The 15,829-nt window shown below is 50.1% G+C and overlaps 1 protein-coding gene across 1 annotated transcript in view; it reads right to left on the reverse strand.

Moving 5' to 3' along the window:
• Positions 1-15,829, reverse strand: part of PITRM1 (pitrilysin metallopeptidase 1) — a 73,532-nt gene that overhangs the window by 21,431 nt on the left and 36,272 nt on the right. Inside the window, exons 19-21 of the mRNA XM_014059880.2 lie at positions 15,368-15,533; positions 7,813-7,913; positions 4,679-4,799 (exon numbers count right to left, since the gene is read on the reverse strand). Of these exons, the coding sequence (XP_013915355.2) occupies positions 4,679-4,799; positions 7,813-7,913; positions 15,368-15,533 (388 nt within the window). The remainder of the gene's footprint in view (positions 1-4,678; positions 4,800-7,812; positions 7,914-15,367; positions 15,534-15,829) is intronic.

The raw sequence follows: 15,829 nt of genomic DNA on the forward strand, positions 1-15,829 counted from the left end.
CACTGGATCTCCTAGCTTAAAGGACCGGGGAGGGAGGACCCCCAGATTGCTCGGCTGATCCCCTGAATAGAGCGGGTGAAGCCTATCCAGGGGAGTCCGCAGGCGCCTGCCCATCAAGAGCTCCGCGGGGCTTTTGTTGGTAGTTGGGCAGGGGGTGGAATGTTGGCTTAGCAGGTAAGCCGCCACCCTCGCCTGCCAGTCGCCCCGGTCCATGCGGCTCAGTGCCTCCTTAGCTGAGCGGACCGCCCGTTCCGCCCGGCCATTGCTGGCCGGGTGGTACGGGGCTATGGGCGCATGCCGGATCCCCTGCTCGGCCAAGAACTCCTGGAAGGTGGTGGACGTGAACTGTGGCCCATTGTCCGAGACCACCACGTCCGGCAACCCGTGGGTTGCGAACATCCTCCGCAGGGCCCTGACCGTACTCTCGGCTGTGGTGGAGCCCATGAGGACTAGCTCCACCCATCGAGAGTAGGCGTCCACCACTACCAGGAAGTCTTGGCCGTGGAAGGGACCGGCGAAATCGATGTGGAGGCGAGACCATGGGCCTCTCGGAGCCTCCCACTCACGAGCAGGCCCGGCTGGGGGGTTGGGCCTGGATAATTGACAGGTCGTGCAGCGGCCCACATGGGCCGCTATTTCTGTGTCCAGCAAGGGCCACCAGACATAGCTACGGGCCAATGCCTTCATTCGTGCTATGCCCGGGTGGTCCTTGTGGAGCAGATCCAGAACCAGTGGCCGGAGTGCGGTGGGGATCAGCACCCGATCCCCCCAGATGAGACAACCCCCGTGGAGGGAGATCTCAGCCTGGCGATTTTTAAAGGGCTGGAAGCCCTCTGCCACTTTGTCTGCTGGCCATCCCCTTAGAACCCAGGAAGAGACCTGGGACAAGATCGGATCGGCCTTCGTGTGGGCCGCTACGTCCGCGGCAGAGAGTGGGAACCCGGAGGCGGCAATGGAGAGGACTGAGAGAGAGGGCACGGGGGCGGTGTCCGTCTCCAGGAGTGGGCAACGGCTGAGGGCATCTGCATGCCCTAGCTGTTTGCCTGGACGGTACAGCAACGTATAAGAATACGCTGCGAGGAACTCCGTCCAGCGAGTCATGCGGGGGGATAAAATGGAGGGGGTCGGCCTGTCCCCCGCCAAAAGCCCAAGGAGTGGCTTATGGTCGGTGACAAGGGTAAAGTGCCGACCGTAGAGGTAATCGTGGAACCTCTTAATCCCGGACACTGCAGCCAGAGCCTCCTTGTCGATCTGGCTGTAATTGCGCTCCGCCGAGGAGAGTGTCCGAGAATAAAAGGCCACAGGGGCTTCTGAGCCATTAGGGAGGATATGGCTCAGGACAGCCCCTACTCCAAATGGGGAGGCGTCACACGCCAACGTCAGAGGCAACCCATCATGATATTGAATGAGGACTGCCGATGACGTCAGCGTCTCTTTGACAGCCGCGAACGCATGCGCTTCGCGGCTTCCCCAGTGCCAGGCCGCGGATCGGTCGAGCAACCGATGCAGCGGCTCGGCTAATGACGCCTTGTGAGGAATAAAGGGGGCGTAAAAATTGAGCAGCCCTAGGAATGCCTGTAGCTCCGCCCTGGAGGTGGGAGCAGGGGCGTTCCTAATGGCGGCAATCTTAGAGGGTGTAGGGTGAATGCCTTGGGCATCTATTAAGAAGCCCAAGAATTCTACCCTAGGGACAGCAAATGAGCATTTGCTGCTTTTTAATTTTAATCCCGCGCCCCTGAAACGACAGAGGACCTTCCTTAATACTTCGATGAGTTCTGAGCGGCTTGTAGCAGCGATCAGAACGTCATCGAAATATGGCACTACCCCCGGAAGTCCATGGAGCAGGCGCTCCATGAGACTTTGGAAGATCCCCGGGGCCACGGATACGCCGAATTGAAGGCGGCGACAACGAAAAGCCCCACGATGAGTGACGATGGTCTGGGCAGCCGCCGCATCGTCATCCACCGGGAGCTGTTGATAGGCTTGCGCCATATCCAGTTTAGCAAATATGCAACCCTGCCCCAGGGAATGGAGCAGGTGTTGCACAACAGGGACTGGATAGGGGTTTGCCTGAAGGGCCAAGTTGATCGTCGACTTGTAGTCGGCGCAGATTCTCACCGAGCCATCCGGCTTGACCGGAAGAACTATGGGAGTCTCCCATGGAGCATGATCGACTGGCTCGATGACACCCTGCGCCAATAATTTGTCAAGTTCGGCGTCAACCTTGGCCCTTAAGGCAAAAGGCACCCTGCGGGCTTTCAGCCTAATAGGAGCAATCTGAGGATCTAAGCTAAGGGAGATGGGGGTTCCCTTATAACACCCCAGCTGTCCATCAAACACATCAGAGAACTCCTGCAGGACGTCCTCAATTGTCGCAGTTTTCACTTGGTGGACCCCCCCAATGGACAGTCCCAGTGTCTTAAACCAATCAAGGCCAAGAAGAGCCGGCAAATTGTGTTTTACAATTATGATTGGCAGCTCTCCCTTGAAATTGCCATATCTAACAGGGATAGGAAAGGATCCCAGAACAGGGATCAACTTCCCTTGGTAGTCCCTTAAGAGTACCCGGGATGGGGCTAACTTATTTTGGGAAACTGTAGGGCAGAGGTTTGAGAACATGTCCCAAGATAATAATGATCGGGAGGAGCCGGAGTCCACCTCCATCTGGCAAGGCTGACCTGCCAGGTGGACATTGGCCTTGATCTTGCGGTTGCCTGAGGAGGCCTGGTTGATGGAAGTCTCCACTTCCTGCGGCTCGGAAACAGTGTGGCAGTCATCTCCTCTGCGAGCTGGTCTCTGCTGGCGGCGCTGTTGCTGTTGCTGCTTGGTCCTCTCAGAAGATTGGAAGAAGGCAGGGGCCGGCAAGGAGGCTCGGCACACTTGGGCGATGTGCCCCTGCCTCTGACAGCGGTGGCAGATTGCATTTTTGAATTGGCACGTTTGGCGGTCGTGGCGGCCTCCGCAGCTAAGGCAAGGCACCCTGGCGTTTTGCGGTGCGGCTGTGGATTTGGCAGGTGGCTTCCGTCGTGGTTGTGCGCGGACTTGATCGATGTTGTCTGGCTCCCGGTCCTCACAAGGGATTATATCATCATAGTCAATGTCATGCACTTGTGAGGTCGGTGCCGGGTTAGTTGACAGCTGTAGCCGTTCCAAATCGGCGGTCGATTGCTCCGAGAGCTCAGCTGCTCTGGCGATCTCGACTGCTTGGAGCAGCGTAATGTCATGGTGGCGGAACATGCGGCTTCTTAAGTGTACATCCCGCACACCGCACACAAACTGCTCGACTAGGTTTTCTTCTAGGTTCGAAAAATCGCACTGGGCCGCCACAGTGCGCAGGGCTTCCAAAAATTGACTGATCGTCTCCCCCGGCTTCTGTACCCGCCTCCTGAATGCGAAACTGCGGGCAATTTTGGATGGCGTTGGGGCATAGTGCCCTTTTAATTTGGCCATCAAGTTGTCCCAGCCCAATTTGTATGCGGGTCTGGGAGCAGCCATGGCTCTGGCTGAGGCAAACATTGAGGGTTCGCAGCATGATAAGAAAAAGCTGCACTTCTCCTCATCCGTTTGAGCCTGATTTTTAGTTGCAATTAAATATGTTTCAAAGCGCTCCATGAATCCTTCCCATGATTCGCCGGCGGAAGGCGGCAATGAATTCATACTGGCTAAACTGACTTGTGAGGAGCGGATGGACTGAAGTCGTGACAGGAAAAATTTTCCTCAGCGTTCGGTGCTGGCGCGGACAGCGACTTACAGCAGCTAGCTGGAATAAACTCTCTGTCTTTAAACCTAGGCTTGCGTGGAATCGCCGAATCCCATCCTCGTCGCCAGTTTTAAGTATTGACGGAGGGACGACGCACAGCCAGGGTTTCAAACAAGAAGAACTCTTTATTCGGTTGAAGGCGATTCAAGGGACGGAAAACTCCCGCCAAGGTATTTATATTCTTGTTTAACCAATCACTGGCCGGGGACGCGACAGCAACTGCTGACGTCAGTCCCTCGGCCAATCAACAATAACAGTGCGTCGGCAACACCCTCTGGAGCTCTCAGCCAATCAGAGAGCTCAGAGGATGTTACTGACAGTCAGAACAATTAACCAATATTTAACAAAAAGTTTTTCCCTTAACCAAAATGGCCACCGTGATGACTAACTGCTGGAAAAATGGCGGCAAAATTCAAATTTGCAAAGCGATGGCGCGAATGGCTGGGTCCTAGCACCACTGACCGTCACGCCAAACGCTCAGGTATATCGCAAGTGGCTAGGCCCTCACGCCACTGACCTCCGATCGCGGCAGTTCCCAAGCTGGCTCGCATCGCCCAGCAATTTAAAAGGACAGCGTGCGCTCAGAGAAGCCCGGGACAAGCACGGCAACAAATAGCAGCAATAGACTCAAATACAAGAACTGAAAGGCAGACCTTATTTCTTTGCAGAATGAAGAAGAATTTGGGTGGAAAGTCCAAGTTAAGGTTAAATTTCTGTTGATATTCTGGAACCACTGAAAACATGTCCATTGGGCTAGAACTGAATTGAAAAATCTGAGTAGATGGAAGAGGAGGTGTGGTTAAAGATCTTTCAATTCAGTCCAGGGCAGTCTGACACAATTTAACCCATGTTTGGATTCTCCTCGCAGCGTACAGGAAAATCTTTACCTTTTTATTTTAATTTAGTTTCCTCCATTACCTCAATTATGTGAGGACGGACAGGCTTCCGTTCCTTTTTACTTCTGGCAATTCCCAGGACAAAATTTTCCACAGCTTTTGTGACAACTGGCATCTGCTGAGGTGTAGCATTCACTGCACATCTGCGTGGGAGGAATGTGTGTTATTTTCACCCAAAGAAATTCAGCCATCCGATTTGATTAGAGAAATATTCAAATAAACAATTATTCATATTTGACAATTCATTATGTGTTAGATTAAAAATGAAGAGAAATGCATTATGAATATTGGTCTTTTAGAATGTTATTAGAATTTAATCTATTAACAATAATAACAGCATTATTCAATGCTGTTATCTAATATTTATTAGTACTAATATACTAATGTATTATTAGTATTTTAAGATTATTTTAATATTGATTATTCATGTAATCTTAAAATTGTCATATCCTAGTATTTCTGTACTAAAAAAAGTTGGAGATCATTTTTGTTTTATATCTGATGTATTCCCTCCCACTTTTTAATTTGTCCTGTTATTCCCCTCTTCTTCTTTTTCTTTATTAGTTTGTATTTTAATGTTTGCTTTTGAAAAGTACTGTTTCTCCGAAAATAAGACAGGGTCTTATTTTCTTTTGTCCTCTGAGATAAGCACTTAGCCTTCTTTTCAGGGAGGTCTTATTATTTTTGAGATGCAGGAGGCAGAGAGCATGGTCACCTTATGTTTGCTGCTGTGTTACAATATTTTTAGGGTGGGCTTTTAGTGCATATGCTCAAAAGTCCAAAATGGCTTATTATCCGGGGAGGTCTTTTTTTCAGGGAAACAGGGCAAAACATTTTTTTTAATCTTTCAAAAGTTTTATTTCTTTTAAGGCAAACATTTCATCATTCCTCAATCAGTAAGACATCGAAGTACAATTTCTTGTATATCAAAATAATTCTAGTTTACCACCAAATTCTTGTCTAGCCTAATATATACCCGTCCCTCCCTCCACTCTCTCCCCCAACCCCCCTCCACCTTCCCCCCCCCCGACTTCCCAGAACCCGTACACGGTATGGATTTCTAACAGTCTAAAATCTATTGAGAAAAAAAAAGAAATAAAAAAAAATTAATAACATTCTACATTGACCTTAGCTTCTTCTTGCTGAACCAACTTTAAACAATTTAAATCATTTCTGATCTTAAGCATAGGCTAACTGGAATTTCTTGGTCCCATATTTATTTTGTATATAGTCAATCCATTTTTTCCAGTCTCGTTTATATCTCTCATTTGAGTGATCTTTAAGATATGCCGATATTTTAGCCATCTCGGCTAAGTTTGTAACTTTCAATGTCCATTCTTGAGTTGTAGGCAAGTCTTCCTTCTTCCAGTATTGCGCCACCAACAGTCTTGACTGCAAAACATTTTTTTTTAATGGAGGCCATCTATGCTTCTCCCAATCCCTTTGTCCAAATTAAATTATGGATTCTTAGTAAGAATGATGGATGTTTCAAAACTTGAGGAAGCTTCAACTATTCCTTATTGCACAGCGGCTATAGTGAGTACAACATGGCCTCTAATGAACATAACGAGAAACCAATTTTCTTCCCAGCTTGAAAGCTGCAGAGAACAAGGATGATTGAGTGAATGAGACTTCTGTCATCTTTAAGCTCCAAAGGAGAAGCAAATGTTTGGATTGTTTGTCAGTTTCAAGGTCAAACTTAAAAAAATATTGAGTATACAGACCAACATATTCAAAGCCAACAAACAAACTCACAAAAATACTGCTTCCAGGAAACAACAGATGCCTGTGGACTGAATGGCAGGCAGGCTAATGCTGTTGTTGATGGTACTCAAGTCCTGAAATTTCATCTCCTAAATGATTTTTTTTTTGAGAAAGCTGGCAGAATTAGAAGTCATGAAGTTCAAATTTAGTTAGAAAGGTCTTCCTAGAAATGTAGACTCCTGGCATTTGCGTTCTCAAGGCAATAATCTTAAAATGGAATCTGAACTTATTGTTCTGACCAAGGCATGACACAAACTCCTTGTCCCGAGAAAAACCCCTTACTGTGAATTCTGCTCATTCACAGCCAGCAAAGTCTTTCAAGGAAGGATTTATAGTCACAGAGCTTAGCTGGCTTGGAGAGCTGACAGTCCAATATCTGTAAAACGTGGCAAGGAGTCTCAAAACCAATTAAATGAACTAATTGTCTCCTGAAAATGCCGCTCCCCTTTCACTCCTCTTTTATTTCCTCTGGGAGGGGCCATTCATCAGCCACTTGTGGCTTTTCTCCCAGGTCGACCCCTGTTCTTTAGCTGTTTCCTTCGTGCGCATGGGCAACTCTGTCCATGCGCACACTGGGAACAGGCTCCAGCTGTTCGTCTGCCTCACTGATGTCTGACTCCGATGGCATTACTGGCATATGGCCCTGGGACCCTCTCTGCCTCCAACACAGAGCCTTTCCCCAGACTCCAGGACTGGTCCATGATCCTCCTCAACCTCCTCACTGTCCAAATCTGCTCCAAGCTCAGCTGGCTGCTGGCAGGCCACAACATTTATTTTCTCTTCAGTTTGAAGTCCTACACATAACAATTCAAGAAACTTCTTCAGAACTTCCTTGCTTTAGTCAACCAATAGCAATAGCACTTATATACCACTTTGCAGTTTTTTACAGCCCTCTCTAAGTGGTTTACAGAGTCAGCCTATTGCCCCTAACAATCTGGTCCTCATTTTACCCACTTCAGAAGGATGGAAGGCTGAGCCAACCTTGAGCCGGTGAGACTTGAACTGCCAAATTGCTGTTAGCAGGAGTAGCCTGTAGTACTGCACTCTAACCACTGTGCCACAGCTGCTCATAATGTTATTTAGATATTAGATTTTCACCTATGGAAATATCTGGGCACAAAGCAACAATACAATTGAGGTCTACAATCAATTAGCAGTTTTTCAAACTTGTGAGGCTAGGAACCAGGTCTTCATCATCTAGGGATGGACTCCAATGATGATGGATGACTCCAAATTTGTGCTATATTGACCTAACCAGAGGGTAAATTTTATTATAGTTCTTTTAAAACTGAAGTTTTTAGGATTCAGTTAGAAATCATGATTGGCTGAACTTTGACATCATGGCATATTCAGTGGTACCTGCAAGGATTACAAGGATAAATCCCAACTCACCGCAGGTTGTCACTATTTAAAAGGTATTTCTTGATGCGTGGCAATTTTCGGAGCACAGACTTAATGTCTGCCATTTCTGCAATTCGCTTCATCAGTTTCACCTGAATAGAAAAAGGATGGAAAAGAGAATTAAGAACAAAAGCATATATAAGCTTCTCCACTGACTTTGCATTTTGGAAGCCAACTGAGATTGGAAAAAATGGTAATCACTGGATCTCCAGGATGCTGAAAGCATCATAAATACACATCGATTGCCAAGTAACTGAATTCTGCGGGGATGTAACAATTGTTAAATTTAAGAACTAGTTTCAAGTTGCTTTTTTCAGTGCCACTGTAACTTTGACTGAATGAATGATTGTAGGTTAAGGCAGCGGTGAAATCCTCTGAAGTCTGCTACCGGTTCAGTGAGTCTGCTACCGAGCACACATGCTTGAGGTGCACCCACGCAGCGCTAAAAAAAGAACATTTTGAAGGCTTCCAACTCTGCAAAGGTAAGTAGAACAGCGAGGGGGAGGGGGAAATCCTCTGTGCCACGTAATTTAGATTAGCTAGAAAGCAGAAAATGACCGTTGTCTTACCTGAACGGTCCTTCTATGGGTGCTGCGAAGGGAATCCAATCATGGGTTAACTTAGCCCTCTAGCCTTTAGACTGAGTTATGCAAATTTCAAAGTCACGCCTCCTCTGACTGGACTTCCGTTCCCATTCAGTTCTCGTACGAAGTCCACCGAAGGAACAATATGTCAATTGTCAATCAAGCCGCAATCAGGCCATCCGGCACTACCTAGTCGAGTCCAGTCAGAATAAGAAAGTCACAGAGTCACGATCAAAATGGAGCCCTGACCAGCCGAAACTGCGGGCGGGTTTGGATTCCCTTCGCAGCACCCATAGAAGGACCGTTCAGGTAAGACAACGGTCATTCTCCTGTGTGCTGCTCCGGGAATCCAATCATGGGATATGCCAAAGCAATTAAGTCCCAGGGAGGGAGCTAGGCTGGTCAGGCTCCTCCGCAGACGGAAGGACCCTTTGCAACACTCTCCGCCCAAAGGACGCCTCAGCCGAGGCAAAGACATCAATCTTGTAGTGGCGAATAAAAGGTGAGGGCGACGCCCAGGTGGCCGCCCTGCAAATCTCTTCTACGGACGCTTGCGTTGCCCAGGCCGCTGTGGTGGCCGCACTCCTGGTGGAATGAGGAGTGATCCGCCTTGGAACCGGTCTGGAGTGGGTGTCATACGCCAACGCAATGCAAGCTTTCAACCATCGGCCGATGGTGTGGGAGGACACCTTCTGTCCCATTGAAGACGGCTGGAAGGAGACGAACAGAGCCTCTGATCGTCGGAACGACGCAGTACGTTTCACATAGCGACGAAGAGCCCTGCGAACATCCAGATGGTGCTACTGGCGTTCCTGCGGATGAGACGGGTGAGGACAAAAGTCCGGCAGGACAAGTTCCTGAGTTCTGTGAAACAACGAGTTTATCTTTGGAAGAAAGGTCGGATCCAAACGAAGCACCACCTTATTCGGGTGGAAGATGCAAAGATCCGCACGAACAGAAAGGGCTGCTAGCTCTGACACCCTCCTGGCCGATGTTATGGCCACCAGAAAGGCCGTCTTGAGCGTCAATAATCGGAGGCTGATGGAATGGAGAGGTTCAAAGGGGGCAGCTGTTAGGGCCCTGAGAACTAAGGCCAAATCCCACGTGGGATAACGGTGTACTGTCGGCGGCCGTAAGTTGGAAGCACCCTTAAGGAAGGTCCGAACCCGCGAGTGCTGAGATAAGGAGCGGCCTTGGCCACCCCCGACCACCGTCGACAAGGCTGTGACCTGACGGCGAAGCGTGTTTGGCGCCAACCCTTTGTTGAGGCCGGACTGCAAGAAATCCAGAACTTGGGGCACCGAGGCCTTGATGGGATCGACCCCGGTGCGCCGGCACCACCGACAGAAGGCCTGCCAGGTAGCCTCGTAAATACGGGTAGTTGACGGGCGACGGGCCGCTTGAATGGTAAATTACTTCATCCGAATAGTGAAGGGCCGCTAGTATCGCCCGCTCACGTGCCACACGGCTAACTGCAACAGCTGAGGGCTCGGGTGCAGGAGAGCCCCTTGGTTGAGCTGAATCCGGTCGTCCGGAATCCTCCAAGGACGCGAAACGGACAGATGGACGAGGTCTGCGTACCAGGGACGTCTGGGCCACATCGGAGCGACCAGCAGTACTTCCGCCTGTTCCGTCAAGATCTTCTGAATGACCGACGGAAGGATCGGGAGAGGAGGAAAGGCATAAAGAAGGCCGGCCGGCCACCGACTGCGTAGAGCGTCTACTCCCTCCGCCCCCGGAGTCTGGTATCGGGAGTAAAACCGGGGAAGCTGCGCGTTGTGCGGGTGAGCAAACAGATCCACCTCGGGTAGGCCGAAGCGGCGAGAGAGTTCCTGGAAGAGAATGGGGTGGAGTTGCCACTCCCCCTGATCCACAGTCGCTCTGCTCAGCCAGTCCGCCTGAGTGTTGGCTTCGCCCGAGATGTGCTCCGCCCGAATCGATGAGAGTCTGGGCTCCGCCCAATGGAACAACCTTTCCGCTTCCAGCATCAGAGCTCTGGACTGTGTTCCCCCTTGGCGGTTGATGTGGGCCTTGGAGGCCACATTGTCGGTCAAAATTAACACATGGCAATGAGATACAATGTCCCGAAACTCCAGGAGAGCTAGACGGATGGCCCGCAACTCCAGCCAGTTTATGCTGTTCGTCAGCTCCTGATCTGACCAGCGACCTTGGGCCACTCTGTCCAGGGCATGGGCCCCCCATCCAAATAAACTGGCGTCCGTTGTAACTTGAACGCGGTCCAGCTCCTTGAATGGACATCCCCGGAGGAGCCTGGACGACATCCACCAATGCAGGGACCGCCTGGCCTTGCCCGGAAGCTGCACCTTGATGTGGGAATGACTGGTATGCGCTCTCTGGAAGGGCAGCAGAAACCACTGGAGAGGGCGCGCATGGAACCTGGCCCAGGGCACCACGCCGATGCAGGAGATCATCTTTCCTAGCAGTTTGGACAGCGACAGCAGTGGTACTCGCCGTTGAGATAGCACATGATGCGCCAGATGGTATATGCTCTGCCTCCTTTCCGGGGACAGGAAAACCTCGCACGACATCGAGTTGATGGTGGTTCCCAGATGAAGGAGGGACGTGGTTGGACGCAGATGGCTCTTGGGCAGGTTGAGGACAAATCCATGGCTTCGCAATGAGTCCATCGTGACCTGTAGGTCTCGGAAAGCCTGATCTCGAGAAGGCGACAACACCAACACGTCGTCTAAATAACAATTGATACGTATTGGAATTGAGCGAAGGGAAGCTGCCAACACTGCCAGAAGTTTGGTGAACGTGCGCGGGGCCGAGGAGAGGCCGAATGGCAAGGCCCGGTATTGATAATGGCGGCCGTTGAAGTGAAACCGCAGGAACTTCCGATGTGCCGGATGAATGGGCACATGGAGGTACGCTTCTTTGATGTCTATGGAAGTCATCATGTCGCCTTGGCGGATGGAAGCCAATATGCTCTTTAGAGACTGCATTTTGAATTTTTGGTATTTGATATGCTGATTGAGCTGTTTCAAATCTAGGATTGCCCTCCATCCCCCGGAGTTCTTTGGTACCAGGAACAAGATGGAATAAAACCCTAGGCCTTCCTGCCCCTTGGGTACCTGTTCTATGGCCCTGATGGTGAGAAGATGGAATATCTCGGCGTCCATAAGGCGCCGTTTCGACGGGCACCTGGGCACAGGGCACCTGATGAACCTCCTCGGGGGGATGGATAGAAATTCTAGAGTGAGACCCAAGTTCACCACTTGAAGGGCCCAGGCGTCTGATGTGAGCTCCGCCCATTGGTGAGCGAAGGCCAAGAGACGTCCTCCTATGGCCCCTACCTCCTGCGAGTCAGCGGTATCTACGAAAGGAACGGTTGCCCGCTCCTCGGGAGGACCGTCTACTCTGCGCCTGACCCTGCTGGCGCCCCCTGTCTCTGGCCCCAGCTCGGTCCTGGCCACGGTCCTGTGCCTGGGAGAACCCCCTGGTGTAGTTGGGGACATAGGGGGCGGAAGTAAACCCCGAGTCCCCAGACCGAAAGGGCTGCCGCCTACTATAAGGCTGTGGCCTCCTAAGTACACGGGCGCTGGTGGAGGGAAGCACCTTGCGTTTGTCCCGAGTCTCAATGAGAATGGGATCCAGCACTGCACCAAACAAGGCCCCGCCCTTGAAGGGCGTGGATGCTAGGCACCACTTAGATTTGACATCAGCTTGCCAGTGGCGGAGCCAGAGCAAGCGGCGAGAGGCCACATTGGAAACCACGGCTCGGGATGCAAATTTTGCCGCGCTAAGGGTGGCATCTGCAGAATACTCTAAGGCCGCTATCAGCTTGGTGACATCCTGATGGAGGCGCAGTTCCTCCGGTTCCAGCCTTTCCTGTAGTTGTCTCAGCCAAACTAAGGAAGTCCTATTAAAGAAGGAAGCTGCAGTAGCGGAATGTAAGGCCCACGCCGCTGCCTGATGAGTTTTACGAATGACCGATTCGGCCTTGCGGTCCTCGGCCTTCAATCCTTCTGAAATTTCAGAAGGAATTAACGCCGGTGAAGCAAGAGCAGCAATGGGAGCATCCACCGTGGGAAACTGGAGGAGTGCCTCCAACTCTGGGGAAGATGTGTAAAGTTTCCTATCTCCGGACCCTGGAGGCTTAACTGCGGTCGGCTCATCCCACTGCTTCTGGATTAAATCAAGAAAAAGCTAGGGAGATGGGATAAAATTCTGTAAGGCCACCTGCTCAGCAAAGAGCTGCTCGGTGGCATCCAGGCCCACAGCAGCACTTACTCCAGAAACCGCCTCCCCCATGTGGGCGGTAGTCTTGGCCTTATACAGCAGAGACTTGAAAAGAGTGTGCCTGAAGAGCCCAGGGGCAGTAGGCTGATCCATAGGTAGGCCCTCATCACCAGAAAAATCCCTATCCGGGATTTCACCTTCCTCCACTAAAGGAGATTGTGCACTAAACACAGAGGGGAAAGGGGAAGGAGGATCCGTTTGCAGGATGGAAGAATCCCCGGGCAGTGCCTGAGGAGCTAGGCCCGAGTAGGCCATAGTAGGCCTGGGATCTACGCATTAATTCCGCATCCACCCCTCTGGAAATAGCCTCTGAGATCATGCTGTAAAAATCAGCAGGAAGGCCCAAATCCTGGCCCTCCAGAGGCCTGAGGCCTGCAGCTGTGGGGGTGAATGTGGCAGAAGGCCCAGCGCGTGGAGGCGAACGAAGAGAAGCCCCACTAGCCTCAGAAATAATTGGGGGAGATTGAGGCCCGAAAACCCCTACCTCAGGAAGAGGGACCTGGGGAAGCTGAATATCAGGGGACCAACCCTGCTCAACGACTCGCACCGGAGAAACAGGCTGCTGAATCAGAACCGGAGGGGAACAAATGGGAGCCCCAGATGCCTTGGGGGGAGCCTTGGCCTTATCTTTGCGCTTGTGTGACTTATCCCGAACAGTAGATGAGGCTCGAGGCCTGCTACTGGAAGCCCTGGTCGTGGCCTTGCTAGGCCCAGGGTTATCCCCCCCCTCGCCAGGGGAACGGGGCTCAGAAACTGGCCCGACAGTACCTTGCACTACCGATTGATCAGCCATAGTATGAATTTGAAAGAGCTCAATCAGCGAAACAAAGGAATGCAATTGCAAAGCACTCGCCAAGAACGCCACGTGGAAGCAGAGACAAAGAGAGAAGCGACCTCCTTCCTGAGTCAGCAACCTCGAGTGAGGGAAAAGGGAGGGGCGAAACCAGTGCGCAGACTCAAGCGCGCGAATAAATTCTGCCTTCTCATCCCCAGACATTATCACGCATGCGTGAAGTTGCTTCCAAATAAGGCAGCCGGCATCAAAGGCGCGAAATTTAAAAGAAACGGCAGGGAGAAATCCCAAACAGCCGATCCATGCAATCCTCCGGCAGCCGCTCCAGCGAGGGCAGAAGGGAGGGAGGCAGGGGGGAGGAGAGGAACAGCCCCGATAAGCCACAGCTTCGGATCTGACCGCGCCCGTAGGCGGGTGCTATCCGGTGTGGGAAGGCGGCGCTGGAGAGACTCAGCTTCCCTGCGCGCCGAACTTAAAGGGAGGACAGGCGGAGAAGCCGTTTGGGAACGGCAAGATCGCCCCACGCTCCAGCTGCAGTAATCCGATATCCCTGCAAAGGGAGTAGTGAGAGAGGAATCGGCTGGCAAAAAAACTGCCGCTTTACCTCCAACCAGCAAGAAATCCACAATGAAAACCAAGGAAATCCAGTATTAATCCTGAGAAATTATCAATTAGTCAAGAGAGAATTGAAATAGGTCTGTAGGCTTGGACTGAGTAAGAGAAACTGAATGGGAACGGAAGTCCAGTCAGAGGAGGCGTGACTTTGAAATTTGCATAACTCAGTCTAAAGGCTAGAGGGCTAAGTTAACCCATGATTGGATTCCCGGAGCAGCACACAGGAGAATCCAACGATTCCAGCTAATATAAATCGTGCATCACAGCTGATCGTCAGAAATACTGCTTCGCCTGAACCAGTAGCATTTTTTACTACCGGTTCAGATGAACCAGTCCAAACCAGTAGCTTTCACCCCTGGATTAATCCCTATGTTTCATTAATGCAACTAAAAATATCACAGGAAGATTGTTTATATTGAGTACTTAAATGCTTTGAGGGCCTTAATCACTAATTATGTGCCTACACTGGACTGACTAGCTAGCAGCTGAGATTCTGGGTTTCCCCTGAAAAGATCAGCAATTCATCCCTTACTAGAAAGAAAAATTATACTGTAAAGGAGACTGTATCTCATGGTCCTCCATGAGGACACCTGGAGTCTTTGATGATGCTTCGACTAAGACAGAAGACCTGAATGTCCATTCAGTCTTGAGCATCTTCAATTCAATTTATATATTTAAAAATGGATGTTTGTGTGCGTATGTGTTTATTCCAGCATAACTCTCAAGCAATTTCAACCAAACTTGGTACACAGATGACTTACTCTCTGGAAACAAATACTGTGGGGGGTAAGACAACCCTAACATCCTGTTCGGTTAATATACAGCATGTTGTGCCTTAAAATGGGTTCTACTGTACTGCCTTAAATGGCTTCTACTGTTCAGTGCAGTGAAGTTGCCGTGGTATCGGCTTCACAGTACTCCACAAGGGGGCTTTCTCTGGTAAAGGGGAAAACCCAACTTTAGAAATTACTTCTTGGGTCACAGGGAAAACATTTTTAATTAATTTAATTGTTGCCGAAATCAGGGCTCATGGAGAAATTGCTCTTGCAAGCTTCACAGTACTCCACAAGGGGGCTCCCTCTGGTAAAGGGGAAAATCCAACATTAGGAATTACATCTGGACATTTCCCCCTATAAATAAATACCCAGGCAACACCGGGTTATCGGCTAGTGGGGGGGAAAAAAAAACCAGACACTGGGAACAATCTTAATGGGCAGACCTGGGCCACACATAAGGGCATCTTCCCATTTTCTAATGCCAGATATATCAAACCCTTTTCCTCTCATTTCACCTGTTCCATGCCATAAAACATTTCTTGCAATTCTCCTGCAAGGTTCAGAGTCTTGCTTGCTCTAATTAAGGCATAATTATGTCCAGAGTCAGGGATGCCGTTTGAAAGCTCTTGAGCCGTCATTTTAACCAAGACTTTGAAATGCTCTTCATCTTCAAAATGAGGGCTGCAAAAAAAAAAAAAAAAAGAATGGAGAAAGGACAAAAGGGAGTTCTGTTACAAATAAGATGCAAGACTAAACTGGCAAGTTTCATCAAAGGTTTACTAACAGTAACTCTCTCACTAATAGCCATTATGTTTGGGACCATATGAGTGGATATCTAATTCCATTCATTCCATCTTTACTCTCTTTATAGGGGTTCAAAGCACCAGCAATCCTCCACCCAAGACAATTATTGGCCTTCTCTTCCTCTTAATTAAAACACCTGCCAAAAGGAGCATTGCTCAATCAATCAACTAATA

This window comes from Thamnophis sirtalis, unplaced genomic scaffold, assembly GCF_051295495.1.
Source record: "Thamnophis sirtalis isolate CommonGarterSnake01/CBP01778 unplaced genomic scaffold, rThaSir2_p1.2 scaffold_4, whole genome shotgun sequence".
Taxonomy (NCBI): domain Eukaryota; kingdom Metazoa; phylum Chordata; class Lepidosauria; order Squamata; family Natricidae; genus Thamnophis; species Thamnophis sirtalis.